Raw genomic sequence first — 21,939 nt, 5'->3', positions numbered from 1 at the left:
CCTTTAAAAGTTTACTTCATTTTTATTTGGTTGGTTTTTCATTCTACATACTTTGTTCAAACATGGGAAATGAAACAAATCAAAACACATCAATATTTTAAAAACATAAGTACTGCTTACCAAATGTTTTACAGTTACTATTTAAAAGTAAATTCACAGACAAATGTGTGGAATGATATTATAAAGAAGGGCCAACAGTCATATGTTCAAGTCCATTCAGTAGTAAAGCACTGTAGTTTTATGCAAATAACACATGAAAAACTTTGTTAGGAGAGGGGACAGTTTGTGACTTGAGACAGCAAGAATAATGTAAAGGGACAATTAAGAGGATCCGTCAAGATGTAAAAGGTTATTAATTTAAACCTAAAAGACCATAGAAGATGCCACCTCCTATTGATAAAAAACAAAATCAAATCAACAGTACATGAATTAATCCTCTCATGTGCTGAACTTATCAACTTATTGAGCGTCAACTAAAAGCAGTGCTGAATCATGGCTGGCTGGCTAATTTTCAGTGAAAAAATAAGGGATGTGCAGTAATCTTGCCAACTAAAAGGAAATGCAGGAAACACAGGATAGGTCCACATACAGTACAGCAGCAACTGCCATCAATATAATGCCAAGGTAAGGTACAATCTACTTTTCAATGTATTACAGTCTCCTTTTGTAATACACATTGCCCCACATCTAGATCTGCTGAAAAAGGTGAGAAAAAAAGTGCAAAAGTGAATTCTTGTGTGGAAATAAGTTTGTAGCGTTAGTTGCATAAAATTACGATTTGGGGGTTTGAAGTGAACTAATCAGGTGTCTACTTTTCTCTGTAAAATAAATATGACACATCAATTTGGAATTAATCATCATGTAACCAGAGAGTGCTCTGGAGCATAAACACCAACAGTAAATGACTATGGAATTGAACAGGTCAACAAAAGAGTAATTGCACTTTATCTGTCTAGTATGTGTTTTGAAGATCAGAGATCAGAGGTCTTGATCACCCATGATTCTCGAAACTACAACTCTCAAGACAAGATCATCATGGGGCTTTACGTTACACAAACACAGAAAGCAATATTGAGAAATGATTAAGTTATCGCTGTAATACAAGTGTCAGGTATGTTGCCATTGGATCACTGTAGTTCACATTGTACACTGATATCAAATACACTTTTAAAAACGTGTTTTGCTGGAATGGTTGTGAGGCTCAACAAGTGCCTGGCATTGCTGTGCTCCCACATTTACAAAAGCACTTACAACAGACTGTAAGCCCAGAACACTTAACCTGGAGAAATCCACAACTTCCTTCAGAAAGAACTTTCACCTACTGAACAGCAGAGGGCTCTCCAGACAGCTTTTAATCACCCAAACTGCTCTGACAACTGAAACTTAACCAAAGAGACAGCATGTTCCCGTTCTGTATCCTTGTCCTAAAGTGGTTAGAAAAATAAACATGTTCTGTCTCTGTGCAGCATGAATGCGAGACGACATTTGGCTTGTCAAATTATGCTGATCCGATACCAACAAATATTTGGCATTGAAAGGAACAATATGATACATAAACAAAATTCAAAAATGTCTGCTGCCTAGGTTTACACTTCGGACTTAGAAACTGTTTGATTTTGTTTCAACTAGGACATGAAACATGAATTACAAAAAAGTGTCAAATAAAAAGTATATTAAGCCAGATGTGAAAAATAAACAGCCAATCAAACGACTATCAGGGAAACAAAAGAGGAGCCTTTCAGTGCAACAGAGACTTTTGCTCAACTGAAATATGCATGCTGTATCAGGGTTGAGGTATCAGTTCTATGTATCAGGTGTCAGCCTCACATCTGAACCCCTCTATTTCTCTCTCAATTGGAGGAGGCAAAAGAAACATGTACCCCATAAAGTACCTTGACAAACTCTAATATTATAACACACACTATGTGTGTACTGAATATTGGCAATGGTATAGTTCGGTGGTAGAGCATTTGACTGCAGATCAAGAGGCTTCTGGTTCAAGTCTGGTCAAAGTAGCTTTGGACAAAAGTGTCAGCTAAATTAATAACTTAATAAACTGTATAAAGAAAACAATGTCCTGTACATGTATGTAATTGTTTTAAATCTATATCTCAGCATATAAATAAGCAGATAGCGTACATAATGACCACCTTCTGCTAGTTGGAATGAGAATTAACCTGCAGGGGAAGTCATTAAGGCCATTCTACAACAGCTGGAGTGGGATGAAAAGCTTGTCTAAGAATAGAGAGCTGTGGGTTTCTCCAGGCATATCCCGTGATTAAGCAAACAAATGAACAGATATTAAAACTGCACACGTAATACCATACCAAAAGTAATGTATCATTCGCACAATAGAAAAAACACAGTTGTTTCATGTTCCAAATGGTCTTATTATGACACTGACACAGAGATTATCTAGCAATTTTTCTGTGTCGGGTACAAAGTGGTTGAAAAAGTTTACATTCTCAAAGCGTCCATAGGTTCATATGGTTCAGACTTGGGGAATTAATCATGATGGTGTTGGGTGAGAGGCCATGTTAGAAATGTTTTTCTTCAATTAAGGTTAGGGTTACAGATCACAAGGTTACCTGGATACCCAGCAATATATCTATTGAACAGTACTTTCCCTTCTACATAGGGACAATCATTTAATCAAGACAGAAGACATTGCTTTTCTCAAAGTCCTTTTTTTGATCATCTAAATGATCTCTGTCTGTGTCTATGTATGTACTGTCTGTTTTTTAATTGGGGGCAGAGATGTCAAAAACATAACTTTGTTTGTTTGTTTGTTTATACAGTACATGTTGCTTCCTATGTAAACTATAAAGGACTTGGTTCCTAATAAAAAATAAACAAAGAGAGAGTTACTGGAAATTAAAAAGTGCTTTGATGTGTGGACCAGGGTCTGACCAGTTTCATATCCAGGCCAGTGCAGACGGACCCAGGGCAATGGCTGGATGGGTTCTGGGTCCACAGCAGTACAATGGCAGTAGTTGGAATGTTCTACAGATCCACCAATTCGCCCCATGGATCCATGGTAGTTAAGCTCACGACTCACAGGAAGTCATACAAACTAACAAACAAGCAAACCAACAAACAACGCAATAGAAACATTGAAACCTCCACAGAAAAGTATGAGTCCATTGGTCTCAGAGTGAGAGTCCTGTTCTCCCAGAGGTGTGGAGGGAGGGGGGGAGGAGAGTGGAGGAGTACATAAGTCTCAATCAGTTTAAAAAGTCCCATTAACATTGTCTTGGTAAAGTGGTTTGGACTTATGGTGACACTGGGTCATCCTCAGGGAGCCTGGGTTTGTTGTTCTTACACACTGTATCACACTGACATCCTGCCTCAGTGTGTGTGTGTATGTGTTGGGGGGGGGATCATTCTACAGTAGATAGACAAATACTTCCTTTCTACAATGTTGTTGGCTGTCTCTGTATGTGGGGAGGAGTAAGGGGTCAGGGTGGTTGGGGGAGCAAAGGTCCAGGCAAGTTGTGGGGTGGAGCAGAGAAGAGCAGGGTGTGGTCAGACGTGGAGCACCTCCATGCTATAGTCCTCTGTCTCTGTGTACTGGGAGGAGTTTGTGTCTGACTGAGTGGGGACCAGTGCCTCCTTGTTCTCCAGACTAGGCTCCATAAGGGGGGGCTTCTCGAACACCAGCTTTTTACACGTCTCTGGACGGTTCTGGACGTATATGACCCGGTTGTAGGCTTTGAGTCTCCTCCATAGCTGAATGTAGACTTTACACTGCACATACATGAAGACCAGTCCACCTGTGAAGCCAATGGCCACCACCACCAGCTTGGTCCAGAAAGGCCATTCTAGAATCCCTGCAGAGAGGAAAGAAGAGACAGCAACACACCTTTAAAACTCTAAAACACACCACGGAAAAACTATACATAGATTACGTACTGTACTTAAGACGTACAATCTTCTGAAGGGTAAAACACAAAGTTGCGCAATGACTGACATTAGGGAAACACCATAGAAATAAAATATTGCATTTTTAAGTGTACTGTTTTATCAATCCGTAAGTTCACAAACTTTATAGCAGCCTCTTGAGCACTGAGTTCAAAATTAAATATGGATGAATCAAACACAGTGTGTCATATGAATTGCATATAAAATTTACTACATTCATTGTATCAGTGTAAGACAATTATATTCTTCTGGACTTGGTGTGAGGCTTTCATTTCTCAGGGTATCACTTTTCAGCTTCATGGCTTAGTCCTCCCTGTGACATAGTGACACTTTACACAAATTCTACCAAAAATACAACATGCTAGTTATATGCGTCATTCTGGGAGCTACCGTAGGGCTCCACAATATTCAGCATATTACACTTATCATTTACATTTTTACATTTGATTAACAACAAGGGGGGTTCAAATAAAAAAGGGAAGCTTTTTCCAACCCACTGCAACAGCATTATTGCAACAGGAAAATGTATCATTTAATAGGAATAAGAAGTGGGAAGGCAGCCTGCAGATGATAAACAATAGATCTCTGCTTGATAGCGGTCATCACTCTAGTTGTTCTGCCATGAGAAACCTCTAGGTTTAATGCTATGTCATTGCATTCTCATTGCGTTTGATCGCTGGAGAGCATGCAAAAGCAAAAAGACAGGATATTTTAGAGTTGCTGAATTGGCAGGGAGCATTCAATATGTTCTTGTATTTATAACATGGTTCAGGGCCATACACAAACTCCATTGTTACAGGTATACAAGCAGGTCTGGACTGGGACTGAAAAACCTCCCGGGACTTTGAAACGAAGACTGGCTCACGACCGTGTATTATTATTATTATTATACATATATATTTTTTGCATTATGCCACGGCCGTTTGACCGGCCATTCGGGAAATCCCCCGACTCTCCCGACGGCCAGTCCGACCCTGTATACAAGGTAGACAGACTGTATTCTCACTTTCTAGCATAAACTAGTTGCGTAGTTAGGTTGCATCATGACTTTATATAAATCCCGGCCTAGCACTACTGTTTTTAAAAGAGCTGAAAGTTACGACAACAGCAAATATATCTGGGACCCAGGATGCAAATGGCGCAACGGTCGTCGTTTCAAGGTTCAAACCTGACAATCTGTTCAGACCTGACAAGGCAGACATGACAATAAAACAATTTAATTTTTAACAAAGAGGAGAGGCCTATCGAAATGGGATTAACTTTAAATTTGATTTCACAGGAAATTGTATGTGAAAGGTCAAGGACTTCAAAGGGGAAAGGTCAAAGGTTTACCTGGGATTCTTCCGGCTGCATGGGTGAAGAGAGTGTCATTATCATGTATTACCAAAGACCAACAGGCAGAAAGAGGCAGACAGATAAAGATAGAAAAAAGATAGAAGATGAATGATCTCATTTACACAGAATGTGATTCAGCATGCACTGATTGTCCTATAGCTGCATCTAAATAGTCGAATGTAGTATTTAACAAAGTTGACAGTTGAGTTATGGAGATATGTGATATTGATCCATGCTATATTTAAATGGAAGACATGAATGTATTACAGGTGTACAAAATCAACAATGACTTTGATGTGTGAACATCATATTTGGCTAATACTTCCACCCACCTGCTTTTTAATCTGTATAGAACTATATACTCTCATCTATTCATTTCTGTACTTGCCTGTACATACCAGCAATACACACACACACTTCCATTATATATCACAACATCAAAAGAATACATTTCAAACCAGACATCGATCACGTTCACATCCCAATGTCTCCCACGCCAACTCTGTAGAGTCTCTCAGGCCCCTGCCTCACCTTTGATAACCAGTGAGATATTAATTTAACGGTCAGAGGTGCTTGATTCACACCCACTAGCCTCCCTGTCAATCACTGGAATAACAGCCTGAACAAACCCACAGCAAAATGTCTGAACCCAGACTAACTTTACAACTTACAGTAAATGTCACAAGGTCATCTTAACATGCTGTACAGATGAGGCTAGTGAAACAATGAGCAGTGGTCTATTAATGTAGATGGTACACAACTTGGCTTGGCCATGTTTTACACTGAAAAGACTGCAAACATGGCTGCCATGAACTTTCACAAACATGGCTGCCGTGAAACCACTTGGAAGATGAGATGTTTGTGTTAGAATGTTAACACTATGTGAGTGTTATCTGTGTGTATGTGACATCAATCAATATTTATTTATAGAACACGTTTAAAAACAACCATTGTTGACCAAAGTGCTGTACAGAAGGTCAAATAATCATTGCAGAAAAATAAAGCATAAACAGACATACTGGCAAAACGGTAGACAGCAAGAGATTGACTGTGTTTTACAGTAGACAGTGTAGTGATATTTTGGGCTGACCTAGTTTGATCTCCTCCGCCGTCCTGTCAATGAGGACGTAGAGAGACCACACCACGCAGGTGATGGCGATGATGTGAAACGTGACTGAGCACATGATCTTCCTCCTCTCGCTCGCCGTCATCTGCAGCTTCTCCCACTTATGGAGACAAAGGAAAGAGGGAAGGGAGAGAGAAACAAAGGGAGAGAGAGAGAAAAAGGGAGAGAGACAAAGAAGGGAGGGGCAATGTGGGTGAAATAGGATGGAAGGAGCGGGGAAGAAGTAGAAAAAGAGTTGATATCCATACTTTTACATTTTACATTTAGTCATTTAGAAGACTCTCTTATCCAGAGCGACTTACAGTAAGTACAGGGACATTCCCCCGAGGCAAGTAGGATGAAGTGCCTTGCCCAGGGACACAACGTCATTTTGCACAACAGTAATCGAACCAGCAAACTTCAGATTATTAGCCCATTCCCTAACCGCTCAGCCACCTGACTCCCAGGACAGACAGGTAGTCAGATAGACTTTTCAAATACATTATTTGGATCTACTGGGAAACCACACAAAGTGCTGTAGTCTGTAGAAGTCACACACTGGTGCGGGCCAGGGACTCTATTATATTGGATGGACGTCAGACCAACAACACCGATGAGCAACAGGTCATTAACTCTCCAGCCTGCCACCACCGCAATGCTTGACCTACCTCCTCCAACTGCTGAATTGGGGCATAAATATTTGATGGCGAGCATTCAGTCAGCGTGGTCAGAAAGTATGGCTGGTGCACTAATTGTCATTGGTCTGACACTTCTGAAAGCAGTCATTCAGGGCTTTCCAGGTCAAATGCACTTAAACAACACTAAATCAAGTCTTGAAAGGCAATCTATCATTTAGCATTTACTGTAGCAATGTAGCAAGGAAAATATTGGAAAGGGGAAGAGGAGGTAACAAAAAGAGGAGGAGAAAGAGAACGTCAGGGGAGAGAGAAATAACCTGGCCAGCTCATCCACTCACCAGTAGTCTTTAAAGCACGCAGGTAGATATACGCCACATGTCCACGAGGATTTCACTAACTGTATGACCAATGAGCAGTGATACATGGGTAGGGGCTAGCACTGGAAGAGAGGGGGGGGGGCATGGACTACACCACTGCATCTCTGGCAGACGGTGGGTATAGATCTCCCTTTCCACCAGTTGTCCTTGCCTGGCCAGTCTGTTAACCTGACACCCTGTCTGGTTCTGCCTTTATAATAGATGCACTCCAGCAGAGTGGCCACAGAGAAACACAGACCAGCAAAACACACACCTAACACGGCACACACCCCTGAAAACCAGACTGTCTTGGGGTCAGTTTAGAGGTAAAACACCAGACTAAATACTACAGTAGGATTTTGGGATCACTTTGTGTGTCTGTGTCCTCAATGGGTGTTCACAAGCTACTAACAGAAAAGTTTTATTTAAGGCATTTTATGTAGCTTATCTCTAGTGGAGGCATTTTAATTAAACTGTCCAATCTGGGGGGCCGGGGGGACGATGAAGTTAATGATAAATTCATTGAAGAAAATGTACCGTGCCTCAGATTTCTACCTTAAGTCCCCTCATATAATCTTCAAAAGTAAAGAGCCCTAATGTCAAGGCCCTTCACTTTGGAAAATTATCTGAAGAGATCTGAGGTGACTCCTTCCTTATCTGAGCAATAGAAATCAGGTTTCTGTGGTTAAGAGTCCTCCAGCAGAATGTTTCTGCTTGTCAGTCACAGACACGTGCACAAACACAAGTTTGCGTGGGCGTGGCTATTCCTGTGGGGACTGAAACTTCAGTTCCATTTAAAACCCTGTTTCCCCTTAGCCCTAATTAATCCTAACCTTAACCCCAAAACCTAACCTGAACCCTAAACTTAACCCTAGCTCCTAACCCTAGAACTATCCTTAACTCTTAAAACGATTGGGTTCATTCTTAATTCTAACCCCAAAACAAATCTGAATCTTAACCTTAAAATAAAATAAAAAAACTAGAAATAGCGCTTGAACTTTCAAAGACCAAGAAAATGTCTCCACACAAACGTTCCCTGTTTTATTATTCTTGGGGGGACTTTGAAACCTGACATGAATAGTTAAACAAACATGCACACACACACAACAGGGTCTCACCTTGCGCAGGGGCTTCAGCTTGGTCTCCATGATGAACTCGTACTTGCAGAGCTCGCAGCAGCGTGTGTCTGAGCTCTTAATCCACTGCTGCAGGCAGGCCTGGTGGACGAAGCGCAGGCTGCCCGTGCAGTGGCACGGCGTTATCAGAGGACTCTCATCATCGCCCTCGCAGTGGCAGATCCTACAGGGATGAAGGGCCCACACACAACATCAGTGCAGTGCCGACTATACTGTACCACAAGATAGAGTGAACAGATTTGAGTTGGTGAAAAAGAGGAGCGGCGGGGGTGGGGGCGCGGTGCAGAGTTCATGTCATGCACTAAGCTTCTGATGCATCACGTCCAAGGCGAAAACATGACTATTTTTTTTGACGTTCGTCCGTGAACTTACATTTACGTTTCGGCATGGCTGCAGATGTCATGTGCTGTTGTAAACAAGGCAACAAGTGGAGGCAGCAGGTGCTCAGTGTTGTCAGATTAGAAATGGCGAAGTATCGTACCAAAGTTGTCGTATTTACATTATTCATTTAGCAGATGCTTTTATCCAAAGCGAATTCCAAGGGACAGCTTTACAAAAGTGCATCGGTCACTGATCATAACAACAAGATAGCTCCAAAACATTTGGAGGATAATTATCGTGCATCCGGCAATACTGAGAAGGCGGTCGACCAATGACAGTTCTCTCTACAATCAGAGCTTGCGCTAGAAGGTGGAAAGTAGAGAGATACCCTTTCCAAAACTTGTAAGGGTGTAATAATTAGTTTGTGAAAGACCCAGAGAAACACAAATATCCGACGAGGCTAAATCCAAATTTTTTAGGTCTCGAAAAGAGGACATGTCCGGGTAAAAGAGGACGTCTGGTCACTCTACTTAAGATCAAGACACAGACCCCAGATAACAGACCAAACCTCACAATGACTACTGGACTGGACACTAACAGACAGCTTGAGATAGACAGAACAGGGATAAGTTTGTATAAAGGGACCTGTTCCCTGAACTGTGACCATAAAGAAGAGTAAAGCAAGCAATCTTTCTCTTACTTTAGGACTAGGCTTTATCCATGTCTGGGTAACTGGGCCAATACGTTATTTATGCTATTGGAATTTTAATAGATACTTGAACACACACGCACACACACGCACACACACAAACACACACACACACGCACACTGCTGATATTGAATCAGGCTCTTTCAGAGCACATACAGTATAGAATGGCAACTCTCCAAAAAGTATCAATCAGATATTTAATCTTGGGTCAAATAGTCTCCTCTCCTTCCCCCTCTCTCAGAGCCTGGCATCCACAGGCTGCTGACTGGCCAAGGCCTCTTAGTCACCTCCACTCTGGAGGAATGTTGGGGTGTGATAGTGAGATAAAGTGTGTGTGTGTGAGAGAGAGAGAGAGAGAGAGAGAGAGAGAGAGAGAGAGAGAGAGAGAGAGAGAGAGAAAATTGTGTGGCTACACTATTTGTGTAAATGTGATCATGTGTATGAGACTGCCCAGGGTGTGTGCATGTGTGAGTGTTTGGGTGTGTGTCTGTTCAGGGAAGGTGACTAGGGTGAGATAAGACCCATAGGGACGTTTGAAAAAATAGAGTGAGGGAAAATGCACAACAACCAGTAAAGTTTTTGCATGCGACCACACACACACACACACACACAAACATGTCAGACAGAATAGAGGATGCCACTGTGAAGACATGACCAGTTTAAATGGCACTTTTATTTCCAATGCCAGTATGGTGATCTTTTCCAGGTTGGCTGGCAGGTTGGCTGGTTGGTTGCTGGCTGGGTGGTTTGTTCAAAGTGAATGAACAATGAGCTCCCTATTACCAGCCCCTTTGAGCTCCACAACAGATTACTCTAAAAAGACCTGGTTGATTTGAAACCTGCAACTAGCGAGTGGTTCTAAAAGCCCATGGGATTATGTTGCATGAAAGTGAGCTTCGAGATAATGTTCAGCTAATTCTCCAGCAGAGCCACTGTGGCTAACGGTGTAGCAGGCTAGGATGGATGGAGAAAAGGGAGGAATGGAGGGATGAAGAGAGACAGGAAGGGTAGAGAGAGAGGTGCTCCTCAACTCAAACCTTTTCTACAAGTGATATAACAGTTTGAAACAAGGCCAAGATTATAGAATAAAATGTAAATACATTATCCTTGAATACACATGAAGGGATTTCAAATATGCAACATTAACCTAAATTGCCACAAAGAAATTAATGTTTTTTTCCTTGTAAGGACAAGGACTGGAAAAATGTTGTACACACATTTTGTAGTCTCCAAAAATGCAGTTGTCGCACAAATGGATGCAGACTGTCCCAAGTTGTTGAGCGGATGAGGACGCTATGCAGATACACACACAGGTAACAGGTTGGGGGAGTCAGCGAGCAGGATAATTACTATTTCCAGTTTACTCATCCGGCCAAAGCCTTACAAGATTAATAGGAAAGGTGAACAAAGGAAAATGAAAGCATTGGAGAGTGGCAGGTGTGGAATAGGGCACTGCATATATATATATATATATATATATATATATATATATATATATATATATATATATATTAATTTATGTATGTTATATTATATATAATACACAATATAGACATGCATATGTATATTTTGTGTATATTATATCTGTGAACTTAGAGAAAGAGCAGTTCAGATAATGAAAGTAGAGTGTATGAGTGTAGCAGGGAGAAGGGACCTTATGATAAGCACCAAGTCCACAAAATAATATTATTTGGGATATTATTTTTCCTATACTCTTTATTCAAGAAACACAACACAGCATTATATGTAACATAATGAAAGCACATCACAATCTAACAGAGGGAGAGAGGGTGGGACAGTTAACATCTCTGCATGAGGTTCTTCTCTTAGATGGGCAGAGATTGAGACTCTCCACATTCTACTAGACCCATGGGACAGTAAAATGAAGGAGGAAAGATGATATGTCGGATCATATACAATAATGGACCCCACGACTGTACACTGCCCCCACGGCAAAAATATTGATGGTCTCGCTGTGAAGAATAAGACAAATTGATTTGTGTCTAGACACTTGTATTAACTGCTGAAAATGTAGATGTATACTGAAGGAACATTTGATTTCATTTCAACTGCTTCCGTGGCCAGTACACATAATGCTGAGCTGTCTATTGTAAGACTGCAAAGGTGCCGCAAGAAAATGCCAACAGGAAATACACTATAAAATTACAAAGTAGCAGAAATTGAAGACGAAGGGATGACAGACACAAAAAGTGCACTTCACTTCCAATCCTTCTGTTTTTCTGAGTGTCTCTACATAACTGTAGTTACACTTAACATATCTTCCTATTCTTTTATTCAGTTTATCAGCCACCCTCTCTCAGTAACAAACTTTCTCCATGCGTTTTTCTCTCACATCTTTCAGAGCTGGTTCTGGTAAATACTAGAAGTTTTTCAGAACTTATCTGTTCATCTTGAGTTCGCTTAAGGATTGTGATCTGAATTAAGGTTGGTCGAAGAGGGGAGAAGGCAGGTGATGACAGCAGGTCCATCAGATGTATTTAGTTCTCTCCTCTCATCTTGTTTTCAGTCTGAACATCTTGATCTCATCCTACTCCCTAAATCACCCAGATCACACAGACACAATCCAATTAGTAACACCACTGGTCTTTTTTCTTTTCTTTTTGTCTTGTATTTATCATCCCATCCAACCTCTCTTTTCCTTGCCTCTCCAATAGCTAGTGCCAAACAGATATGATTACGGAATACTCATATTAAAAAAGAAATACAAAATAATAAACATATTCACTCACACATACGCACATGCACACGTCAGCTTTAACCCTAGACTCACGCTTCAGGCCACATGACCACAGTCTAAAACACAGGAATGTCAGCGTGTGTGTCTGTGTGTGTGTGCGTGATCTGTCCTTAAGAGGCCATTTGAAGCCGATAATCTGCCTACTGATCCCTGACCTCTGTTATTTCCCAGCTCACGTTTCCCTCTCTCTAGTTAACCTTAAATTAAATAAACTAGTGCAGTGTCAATGGTGCAGCTGGTGATTAAGATTTTGGCTTTCTCTGTTAACTGAATTGGAGTCTGTTTGTAAAGGTAAAACCTTTTCACAGTTTGATTAGAGATATTACTGAGAATCAATATGGACTATCAGTTAACGCGTTAATTCATAACATCACAAAATTCACTGATCTATACTGAAAATAAAGTATCCAATTCATATTGTCTTGCTGTTAACTCATCATAATTTCATCCACGAAGAAAACCCTTTGAAAGAAACTCTTTCAAACTACTGAATTATAATTCAACACTGCTCATCTGGCTGTATCTGTGCTGTAATTAGCTTCTAGGTCTACTCAAAAACTTATCTTTGAATTGCCAATTTAAATGTTGTCGAGCAAGTAAGTCCTCATTCAATAAAGCCTAGCAAATCAATGGAAATCAAATCCGTGTACAATAGGACTAGATGGAGCGAGTTGTCTGTGTACCTCCCCCCTTGTAATAATGTGAAATGATTTGCTGAATTAAAAACTGATTGACAACTGGTTCGGGCAGCATATTCCCATTTCCACTCAATTAAATGCCCGTGATGCAACTTTGTAGGCCTACTTCTCAGTTCATCAAACAACATCCCACTGCATGTCCTTGAGTTCTGAGAAAGATTTTTCAAATGCATACAGTGCCCAGTTCATTAGATAATCGAGCAACAGACAGACAGACAGAGAGAGAGAGATTCTTGGAATTATAGTTAGATAAGGGTAAACCCTTAGGTTTGGCATGAGAGAGAGTCCTCACATGACTGGCTTTATGTGATCTGGTAAGTTGATGGGCACTCTGGGAGTTCTATCCCCTAAGAGTAACCCTCACAGGACTAGGTAGAGTCCTGTAGGATAATGGCTCCTTCCTTGGTGGTTATTCAAGCTATCAAACCACAGCAGATCATTACATTTACTCTCATTCCCTTAAAAATGGACTGGCCAGATTGTCTCTGTCTAACAGGCAGATGTGGAAGGAATGCAGACAGACTTCAGCTGCTTTGGGAACCGAATAATGCAGAGAGTACACAGCCCAATGAATACTGAACACAACTATGTAAGAAAGTGCGCATTTACATTACAATACGGGCAAGCCATCTTACAATTATGCAAGGAATTTGTAATGCCTTCATTATGACTGCATGGCACCATAGAGCATTTTTCTGTCCCGCTTTCATAGGAAGTTTCAACTCACAGACCCTTTTTTTCTCCCTCCCTTCTTTCTCCCTCCCTTCTTCATTGTAACTTTCTTCCTCGGCTGTCTTCCTTCCTCCTGCAAGCCTGATAGAAATAGAGGAATTCCAAAAGAGACTCCAACACGAAATGAAGCTGTTCTACAATGTTCCAAGCAGTTCTACCCTGAGCTTGAAAAGCCAGTTCTCTCAACCTCTCTAAATCCCAGGTATTATAGTCAACAACAGATGTATCTGAAAGGAGACACTCCATGCACTACATTGGGAAAAAACACACACAAAGGGCCCAGACAAAATACCATAGACGTGATATGATTTCATTTGCATGCTATTGCAGTATATGGAGGTAGGATAGGACACAGGACTGGTTGGGTTAAGGAACAACATGAGAGCAGACACTGTGTGAGTGTGTATTTGCGTGGTGTGTGTGTCCTTTGTAATGAAGCTCCAGTCTCCAGACAGCTGAGATGGAGGTGGTTGATTCAGGTGGGTTGGGGACATTCCACAGGACTGAACTATCAACATATTAAGGAAAGAGGGTCCTATCACGTTTTGGGACAGGAGAGGGTAAATCCAGCAAAAATGCTCCCTATAGGACTATACTGGTCGGTTCAATTTACTCAGGGGTGTTTTGGACGTATTCTACAACTTCAGGGGGTTGGTAACTGACCAAACAATCACCCACCTGCAGCAGTCCCCGGACAGAGAGTAGGGTGAGAGGGGCCCATTTTTCTCTGAGACAGGAGATGAGCACGGGTCCAGATCACTGTCTTCATCCATAAAGCAAAGGGGAGCATGCAAACTCGCTACCCTGCCTCCAGTTCCTAGGCCTGCCCCAGGCTTTTCCGACAGGGTCTGGCTGGTTCTTTCCTGCTCCATCTCAAACACCTCGTCATCCCCCATGAGGTCTTCAACTCCAACCCCCAGTTCGCTGCCCCCCAGGAAGGCGCTGGAGGACTTGGTGATGTGTAGGCGAGAGGTGTAGCTGCCCAGCTCCGAGCACTGCAGGCTGGCAGAGGTGGAGGAACGAGAAAAGGGTAGGAAGAGACGGAGCAGATTGGAGCTGGGGGGGTGAAGGTGGGTGCTGGGAGGCGGAGGAGGAGGGGGGATTCCAGGGGTAGGTTGGGGGGAGCAGTAGTCAGGGGAGAGACCTCCCATGTATTTGTAGTTGTTGGTGAAGGAAGGGACGAGGTGGCGGTGGTTGTGTGCAGTGTGCTGTGTGGGGGCCTGGCTGGGCTTGCTGTTGAGCGTGTGCGTGCGGCGGTCCGTGTTGGCGGTCTGGACTGGGTCGGGCTTCACCTCCAGCTCTCCCTCGGAGCAGGTGCGGTCGATGAAGTGCAGGCCGCTACACAGGCTGTCCATGCGCTGGCCCACGTCATTGAGAGAGCGGGAGAACTTCAAAGTGCCATTGGACCCCATGTTCACCGCCGAGGGGCGGAGCAAAGAGAGCCAGTCGGTCCCAAAAGAGACTCCGCCCCTGGGTTTAGAGACCTTGGGAGCAGGGGGTGCGTCCAGACTGAGGGTGGTGATGGACACACCCACAGAACCCTGAGATGTTTTGCCGTTTGAGTTCAATAGCACCACAGCTGTGTGCAAAGGTTTCTGGGATTCCATGTCCTGGTTTGTGACGCTATGGCTGCATGTGTTGGAGGGGTGTTTGCAGGCATGTGTGCACATAGGTGTATGGGTGTGTATGTGGATGTCAGGTGGGACAGACAGCACAGGATTGGGGGAACAGGAGTATAGCAGGAGGGGGAGTTGACACAAGAAGAAAGAAGAAAAATATTGAAACAAGAGGAGGGCATGCATTTGAAGACAGCATAAACAAAAACATAGCAGAGGGAGAGGGTAGTCGGCAGGGGCTGAGGAGAACCCTGGGCTCTTTTGTAGCTGTTCATCCACGCACAGCAGTGTACCCTTTTCTGAATGAAATGTCTTCATGAAATGACCTGTCGTTATCTAGCAGACAGTTTGTTTGTTCGGTTAATGGCCCAAATATACAAACAAACATCTTGAATGTAATATGTACATATGTCCTCTCCACTGATTCAGTTCTATACAGCCTTTTCCAATTCCCAGAATCCAGTGTGTTTGTCCCTGGTCTTGAGTGTTCTGGTGGGAGATGTTCTGCAGGACATACTGGGTGGAAAGGTGGATTGGGAAACAGGGCAGAAGGAAGGAAGAATTATGTTTACCTGCAAATGTCCTGGTTGGAGGGGGTGACAGACGTCCGTGAGAAGCTGCATGGGGCGTTCACAGATGTGGGGCTCCCGGCCTGAGAGAGAACAGACACACAGTCACACACAACCTCTTTTTGGTCTTAATCTCTATAGATAAACACACACATGCTTCTTCATCTTTAAGGTTTAATTTGTTTTGCATGTTTCTCCATATCTTGGTCCTGTAAACAGGTGTGTTTCTTTTGTGAATATGATGAGTCATTCTACAACCCACAACACATTACCAACAATGAATGTTGTTAATGAATGTTGGTGGTGGTTGGAGGGGCTGTAGGCGCTGATTGGCAGCCACGCTTCTGTACCACCACTGGTTTGACTGTGTCTGAATGAATGCTGGACTGTATAGCGACCCTTGAGTACTCTGAGTAGTAGAAAGCACTATTTAAGATCAATGAGAAGAAAAAAAAATTCACATTGGTAGTTGAACTATCAAATGAACAGAGATTTATGCAAAAAGCTGTGTGGGTGTGCCATGTCTGCAGAGTCCAGACAGAACACAAACACATACACACACAGCATTATGTGGAGCCAGACAGAACCTGCATTGGATGGGGGTTGAGCTTCCAGAAATGAAATCCAAACAAAAACACCCAAAATTTAGAATGCAACGCAAACTAGATACAATCAGACTAAAAACTAGAGAAACGGCAAGGACACCAATCCTACCTGTCAACCGGGATTAGCATGCAAAGGACCTGCTCTGTACCTGGGTGCGGAACTCTTCAAATACTGGCACTTATTTTTGGGTTTTCACAATGTATGCTTTGCTTTATGTTTCTTCAAATAGGAGAGGTGTTTGGGAAGATATAGAAGAACTAACCGCCTCTTCCAAAATAGCGTATTGTCAGGATACTGGGGCCACTGGTCTGAGCCTATCTAGCCCTCATTTATGTTGGAGACTAATTACCTATTGATTTAATCTGTAACTAGGGGAGAATTTATACCTCAGGGCTTTCGGGGGATCAATAGAGAATTCAATGTCCATGTCTGCCCAACACTCCCTGTCTGTCTCTTTCTCTCTCTCTTACGCTGTGTGAAGGTTGGACTGAAAAAGATGATCCACCTAGTTAAACACATGCATGCACACATCTTAAATCTTTCAGTGTTCATGTTTGAGACTGCTTGTTTTCAAGGACGGGACGGGACAGGGTAGACTACAAACACAAGCTGAAGAGGACTGAAATGAATTTCAAACCTTTTCCAGTGTGGGAGTGTGAAGACGAGAGCAAACCAGAAATGCACCAAGACTATTTAAATGTATAACTACAATATTTTGTGTCTTTACACATACAGACAAAAAACTTTGTGGGATCTAGTTGGCTACATCACTTCAAACTAGACACAAAATCCTTAAACAAGATACACTCAAAATATTAGCTTGCTTTTGCTGAATACTTTGATACCGCTTTACGGAGGCATTCAAATAAAGTCAATTGTAAATTTTTGATCAATTTGAAATGAAAGCACATGCAATCTGTGCAGTCAAGTCCTGTAAAGTATGTATTGACTTTTTAACAATATCAGTTAAACGTTTACTTTGTAATCCGTAAAACAGACTCGAGATAACGCACAATGGCAGATGATGTGCAGGACATTAACAAAGGCTGTTACTATGGTGGGTAATGATTTATAATATCATCTGAATCCTCCTTCTGTCCTCCCTTTTATCATCGGCAAGTCATTTATTTACTGCTTCTCATGACTTGTACCTCCGGTCCATCCCTCTTTATTCACACTCTGCCTAACCAGTCCCGACTCCCAATCCCCTTTCCCTATCCTCGTACCTCTCTCCTTCCTCTAGTTCTTATCCCATGAATCTCCTGCCCCTCTCACCAACCCTTACAATCTTTCTCTCCTACACTTCTCATCCCTCCATCTTTCCTCCCTCTCTGAGGAAGCCGATAGATGCAGCTGTAGCTTTAAATCAGAGCCGGAGAGAAAGACAAAATGAGATTTAAAGCTTGATAGTGACCAATCACCCTCATGGCCAGGAATAGAACAGCTAGCCAGTGACAGTCTCTAAATACAGGGATTGTAGTTTTTTTTCATGCACTGTCTGAGCTCAAACTTTTAGAGACAATGAAGACAAGGAACATGTGTTTTCGGACTTTATTTAGAGCATGACTCCTCCACTTCTCGGTTAGGTCTTTTTGTGTGAATTCATGTGGGGAGTGGCAGTGTCGGTCCTTCCTATAGGCGACATAGGCAGCCAGCTAGGGGGAAGAGGGGGGCGGCAATTTCCCAAGTGCATCCATTTAAATGAACCCTCCCGCTGTCCTTGACTTTCAAACGCACTAGTTCAAGTTCAAGTTCAAGTATTTATTGTCAGACACACAGAACAACACAGGGTCAGACTGGGCACTGAAATTCTTAGGACAAGACAATTCAAAGAAACCTAGCATAACATAACATATAAGTTCACAGAACATAGATTACATCTATGATAACCAAAAATATAGTAAACCTCCTAATATACAATAATATACAATATTCAATATAGTAAACTAAACCTGTAAATACACATCATAACCTATACTAACCTGATAAACCTATGCTATCCTAAGACAAGTACAATAATGCAATATTGCTTATCACTACCAGCAGTAGGCGCCAACCACGGCATGTCATATGTCAGTGTTGTGGTTGGCGCCCCGCCTTTTGGGGGGTTGGGGGGTGCTGAAGGTAAACCTTGCCTAGGGCACCAAATGTGCTAGGACCGGCACTGGGCAGTGGGATGGGGGTAATCTTGCAAAACAGTTTGCAAGATCACAACTAAGCTTCAAATTATTAATTTGTGCCTGAACCAAAAGGGTTTGGACAATCTGCATCCTATGAGGAACTACTGACAGCTACTGGCATGGTTGAAGTTAGCCTGTGATAGATAGTGACAGACAGATGGTTCATCTAATAACCTGCCACATACCTGCCCTTTTCCAAATAGTTTCCAAAGACACCTTCCCAGATAGATATATGGAGCAAACCATTTGGCGAGTCAGGGCCGGATGGGGGTGAGATATGAAAAAATGAGTAGTAGGCTTGCATATGCCTAGCTCACCAGCCTCCAGATAATCAACAATATACTGTCCAAATCCAAGGTCAGGGCAGGCAGTCTTGTTAATGTTTCCAGGAATCATACACCTATTTCCTCGTGCACATCTTTATTGTAATATGAAGGCTTTCATTGAGCTCTCTTTTTTAACTCTCATATAGGTCTAACTATTTTTTTCTTCCTCACTCTCTATTTCTATCCTTTCACTCTCAGTTGTTTTGTAGAGCAATTTTTTTCTCATGAGTTATATCTTTCCTTGATATTTGGATTTAAGTAATCCCAACAGTACAAGACTGACAGCTCTAATACCACAAGGAAGAAGAGGATAAGACTGGTCCGTCAACCCTAGTCTACCATGAATGCAGTAGCCTACAGTGTAACTGAATGGGAGTCTAAGTGGTGCGATCAACTGCAGTTGGCCAGGTTTCAATGAAATAATCTTTATCAAGGACAATAAATGACTCACCCAAGATGCTGCATTTGCTTATAAGAGCCTCAGATGCTCATGAAGTCAAATAAGACGGACAATGTTGTCAGAAAACTCATACTTTGTGGCGTTGTGGCCGTAATTACGGGGCTTTGCTAACAGTAGTTGCGGAGCCGCAGATCCCGATGAGGCACTGATTACCCCATCACTCCTGCGCTAAAGGCTAATCTGAAATCATGTCTCTCCGTCTGCTCATTCGTGGTACACGTGCGTCTGCAGCAGGAGTCGTCTCCACACCAAGTAGAACACCGGATCTTTAAATCCAGCTAAACCCCTTTCGCCGTAACTTATGCATGACTCTTACACAGGGCTCTCAAGTCTCCCCCCCCCCCCCCCACACGTTTGTGGTTGGAAAGGTTAGCCTGATCGACAACCTATAAGAGCTTAAGCTGGTCAGAGATGACAGACGATGTTCCGTGGGCCTTAGCACCAATTTGACCAAACATGAGCTGCACCGAGCCATATGGCACGGTATGGTGGCCAACAGAACTATTGTCAGAAATGGAGCGTTACGAAAGGACCTGTTAGGCACTAAACTGAAAGTTCCTCACATCACAGCAGCACCTGCATCTGTTTGGCCGGTCGACCAAGGGCGGTTCGCTGAGCTGTGGGTCACTGTTCACTACTGTGGGCTTATAAGAGATGTAATACTTTAATACCTCCCAAATCGGTAAGGGAGGCAACACAGCGTCCGCTAAAGCGAGTAGCTGCCACAGCAACGTCTGAGCTAAGCCCCATGACCTAGTGGTAACATAAGCGCTGCCAAACCAAGAACCCTTTTAGAACGTTGCAGATGGAGCACAACAACAACAAAAAAATCTTCCTACAACATTTTTATAATTATCCACATTTCCGTTCTTCTCGGGGTATAACTGCATGCACAATTTAATCCTATCCATATTTCTGAGCTGTATCTACATATGAGTTGAACATATGAGTCCTTGCAGTGTGAGTGTGTGTACTTAATGTTCTGAAGCTGATGGGTGATGAGAGAGATAATTAATCTGCTCCTTTGTTTTGTTCCAGGAAGTAGAAAAGAGAGACCATGTAAAGCTGGCCTTGCTGTGAAATAGGCTATTTATACCCAAAACTGAGATGTACTGTGTGTTTTCTACATGTTTCTTAGTGACAAGCTGCAGTAAATATGGAATTTTTAAGGTCTGTGTTGTTGCCAATGTACTGCTGACAACTCCACAACCACTGTGTGTGGTGCATGTACATGCCTGTGGGAGTATGGGGGTTTGTGTGTCACCACTGGAAGGCAAGCATAGAGGCTGGGACTAAATGGATCACAAGTGTGTCTGTAACCCATCCTGTCCTGGCTGAATGAGCTTGAGGGATGATAGGACACTACCTCTCTTCCAGATGCGTGATGAATACTAAGAGCCGGCCGCCACACTTGCAAGTCATGTTCATAAACACACCTGATTGCTCCATTGCCCTTTGGTGTGCTATTGTGCGTGAGATACTGCTGCCTAGGCAGCTCAAAGTCAATACAAACAGAATCAAAAATTATATGTTTCCCATTTACAGCATCTAGAATTATGGTCATGGCACTCAATTATCAAATCTATATACTCAGTCAGTCACATTTCACATTCTGTGTGAACTGAAGTCTGGAAAGTACTGTTAGCACAAGCCACCCTCCGTGTTTAATTCATGTCTTTGGTACCAGGCTGTTAAGTCACCATGACTGACGCTGAAGGACCTAGCAGTAACAGCTTCAAACAACATGGCCACCAGAGTGTTACTGTGCTGACGAGGTGACCGTGACATCTATTAGCGCAAGTAAAAAGTTTATCCGCTAAGAAGCTCACAGGTGCCCGGGAGAACATGAAATCTGCCTCTAAGAGCCACGGATACAGAGCAGGTAGGAGAAAGGACAGAGAGAGACGGAAAAAGACTGAGAGAGGGAGGAACAGAAACAGATGGGAAAACATGAGCGAGTGGGAATGAGAAAGATGGGGAGAATAAAAGAGAGGTCTGTATGGTGTCATATTGGATTTCCCATTTTCCCAGTTCTGCTTACCTTTGAGATATTGCTGGACCTGCTTGCAGAATGGCCGAGAGGCTTCTCATTCTGTAAGAGAAGAAGAGACCAAATAAATACTTGTATGCTCACTTTGGGAACACCAGAGCATGTGCACTGCTATACACACAGTAAGGCACTGACATTAAGATCTAAAAGGCATTAGTAAGGTAAGGAAGCAATGACCTTAATGTGTGGCATGTACTTCATGACTTCATGTGAGACTACAGGAATATATTGTCTACAGGAATATCTTGATATGAATAGCAAGTCTGCTAATGCATAATCAATCACGGTTACATAATGTATCAGTGTGTTTTGGACTCTACACAAAGAGAGTTGAGCCAAATAAGCACACACAGTTGTTTAAGCATTCAAGCATCTTGTTTTTAGTCTCATGTGTGTCCTCTCCCAAACCCCAGAATTGGCCT

General features: G+C 42.5%; 1 protein-coding gene across 1 annotated transcript in view; it reads right to left on the bottom strand.

Moving 5' to 3' along the window:
- Positions 1–2: 2 nt before the first annotated feature.
- marchf8 (membrane-associated ring finger (C3HC4) 8) overlaps positions 3–21,939 on the bottom strand; it is a 58,969-nt gene continuing 37,032 nt past the window's right edge. The window contains exons 3-9 of the mRNA XM_084709616.1: positions 21,509–21,559; positions 15,899–15,978; positions 14,389–15,339; positions 8,474–8,654; positions 6,347–6,482; positions 5,254–5,268; positions 3–3,830 (exon numbers count right to left, since the gene is read on the bottom strand). Of these exons, the coding sequence (XP_084565742.1) occupies positions 3,526–3,830; positions 5,254–5,268; positions 6,347–6,482; positions 8,474–8,654; positions 14,389–15,339; positions 15,899–15,978; positions 21,509–21,559 (1,719 nt within the window). The 3' untranslated portion in view covers positions 3–3,525. The remainder of the gene's footprint in view (positions 3,831–5,253; positions 5,269–6,346; positions 6,483–8,473; positions 8,655–14,388; positions 15,340–15,898; positions 15,979–21,508; positions 21,560–21,939) is intronic.

The sequence above is a fragment of the Hypomesus nipponensis genome, chromosome 11, assembly GCF_054491055.1.
Source record: "Hypomesus nipponensis isolate SF chromosome 11, ASM5449105v1, whole genome shotgun sequence".
NCBI classification, from domain to species: domain Eukaryota; kingdom Metazoa; phylum Chordata; class Actinopteri; order Osmeriformes; family Osmeridae; genus Hypomesus; species Hypomesus nipponensis.
This window is presented reverse-complemented; position numbering and strand designations above follow the sequence as displayed.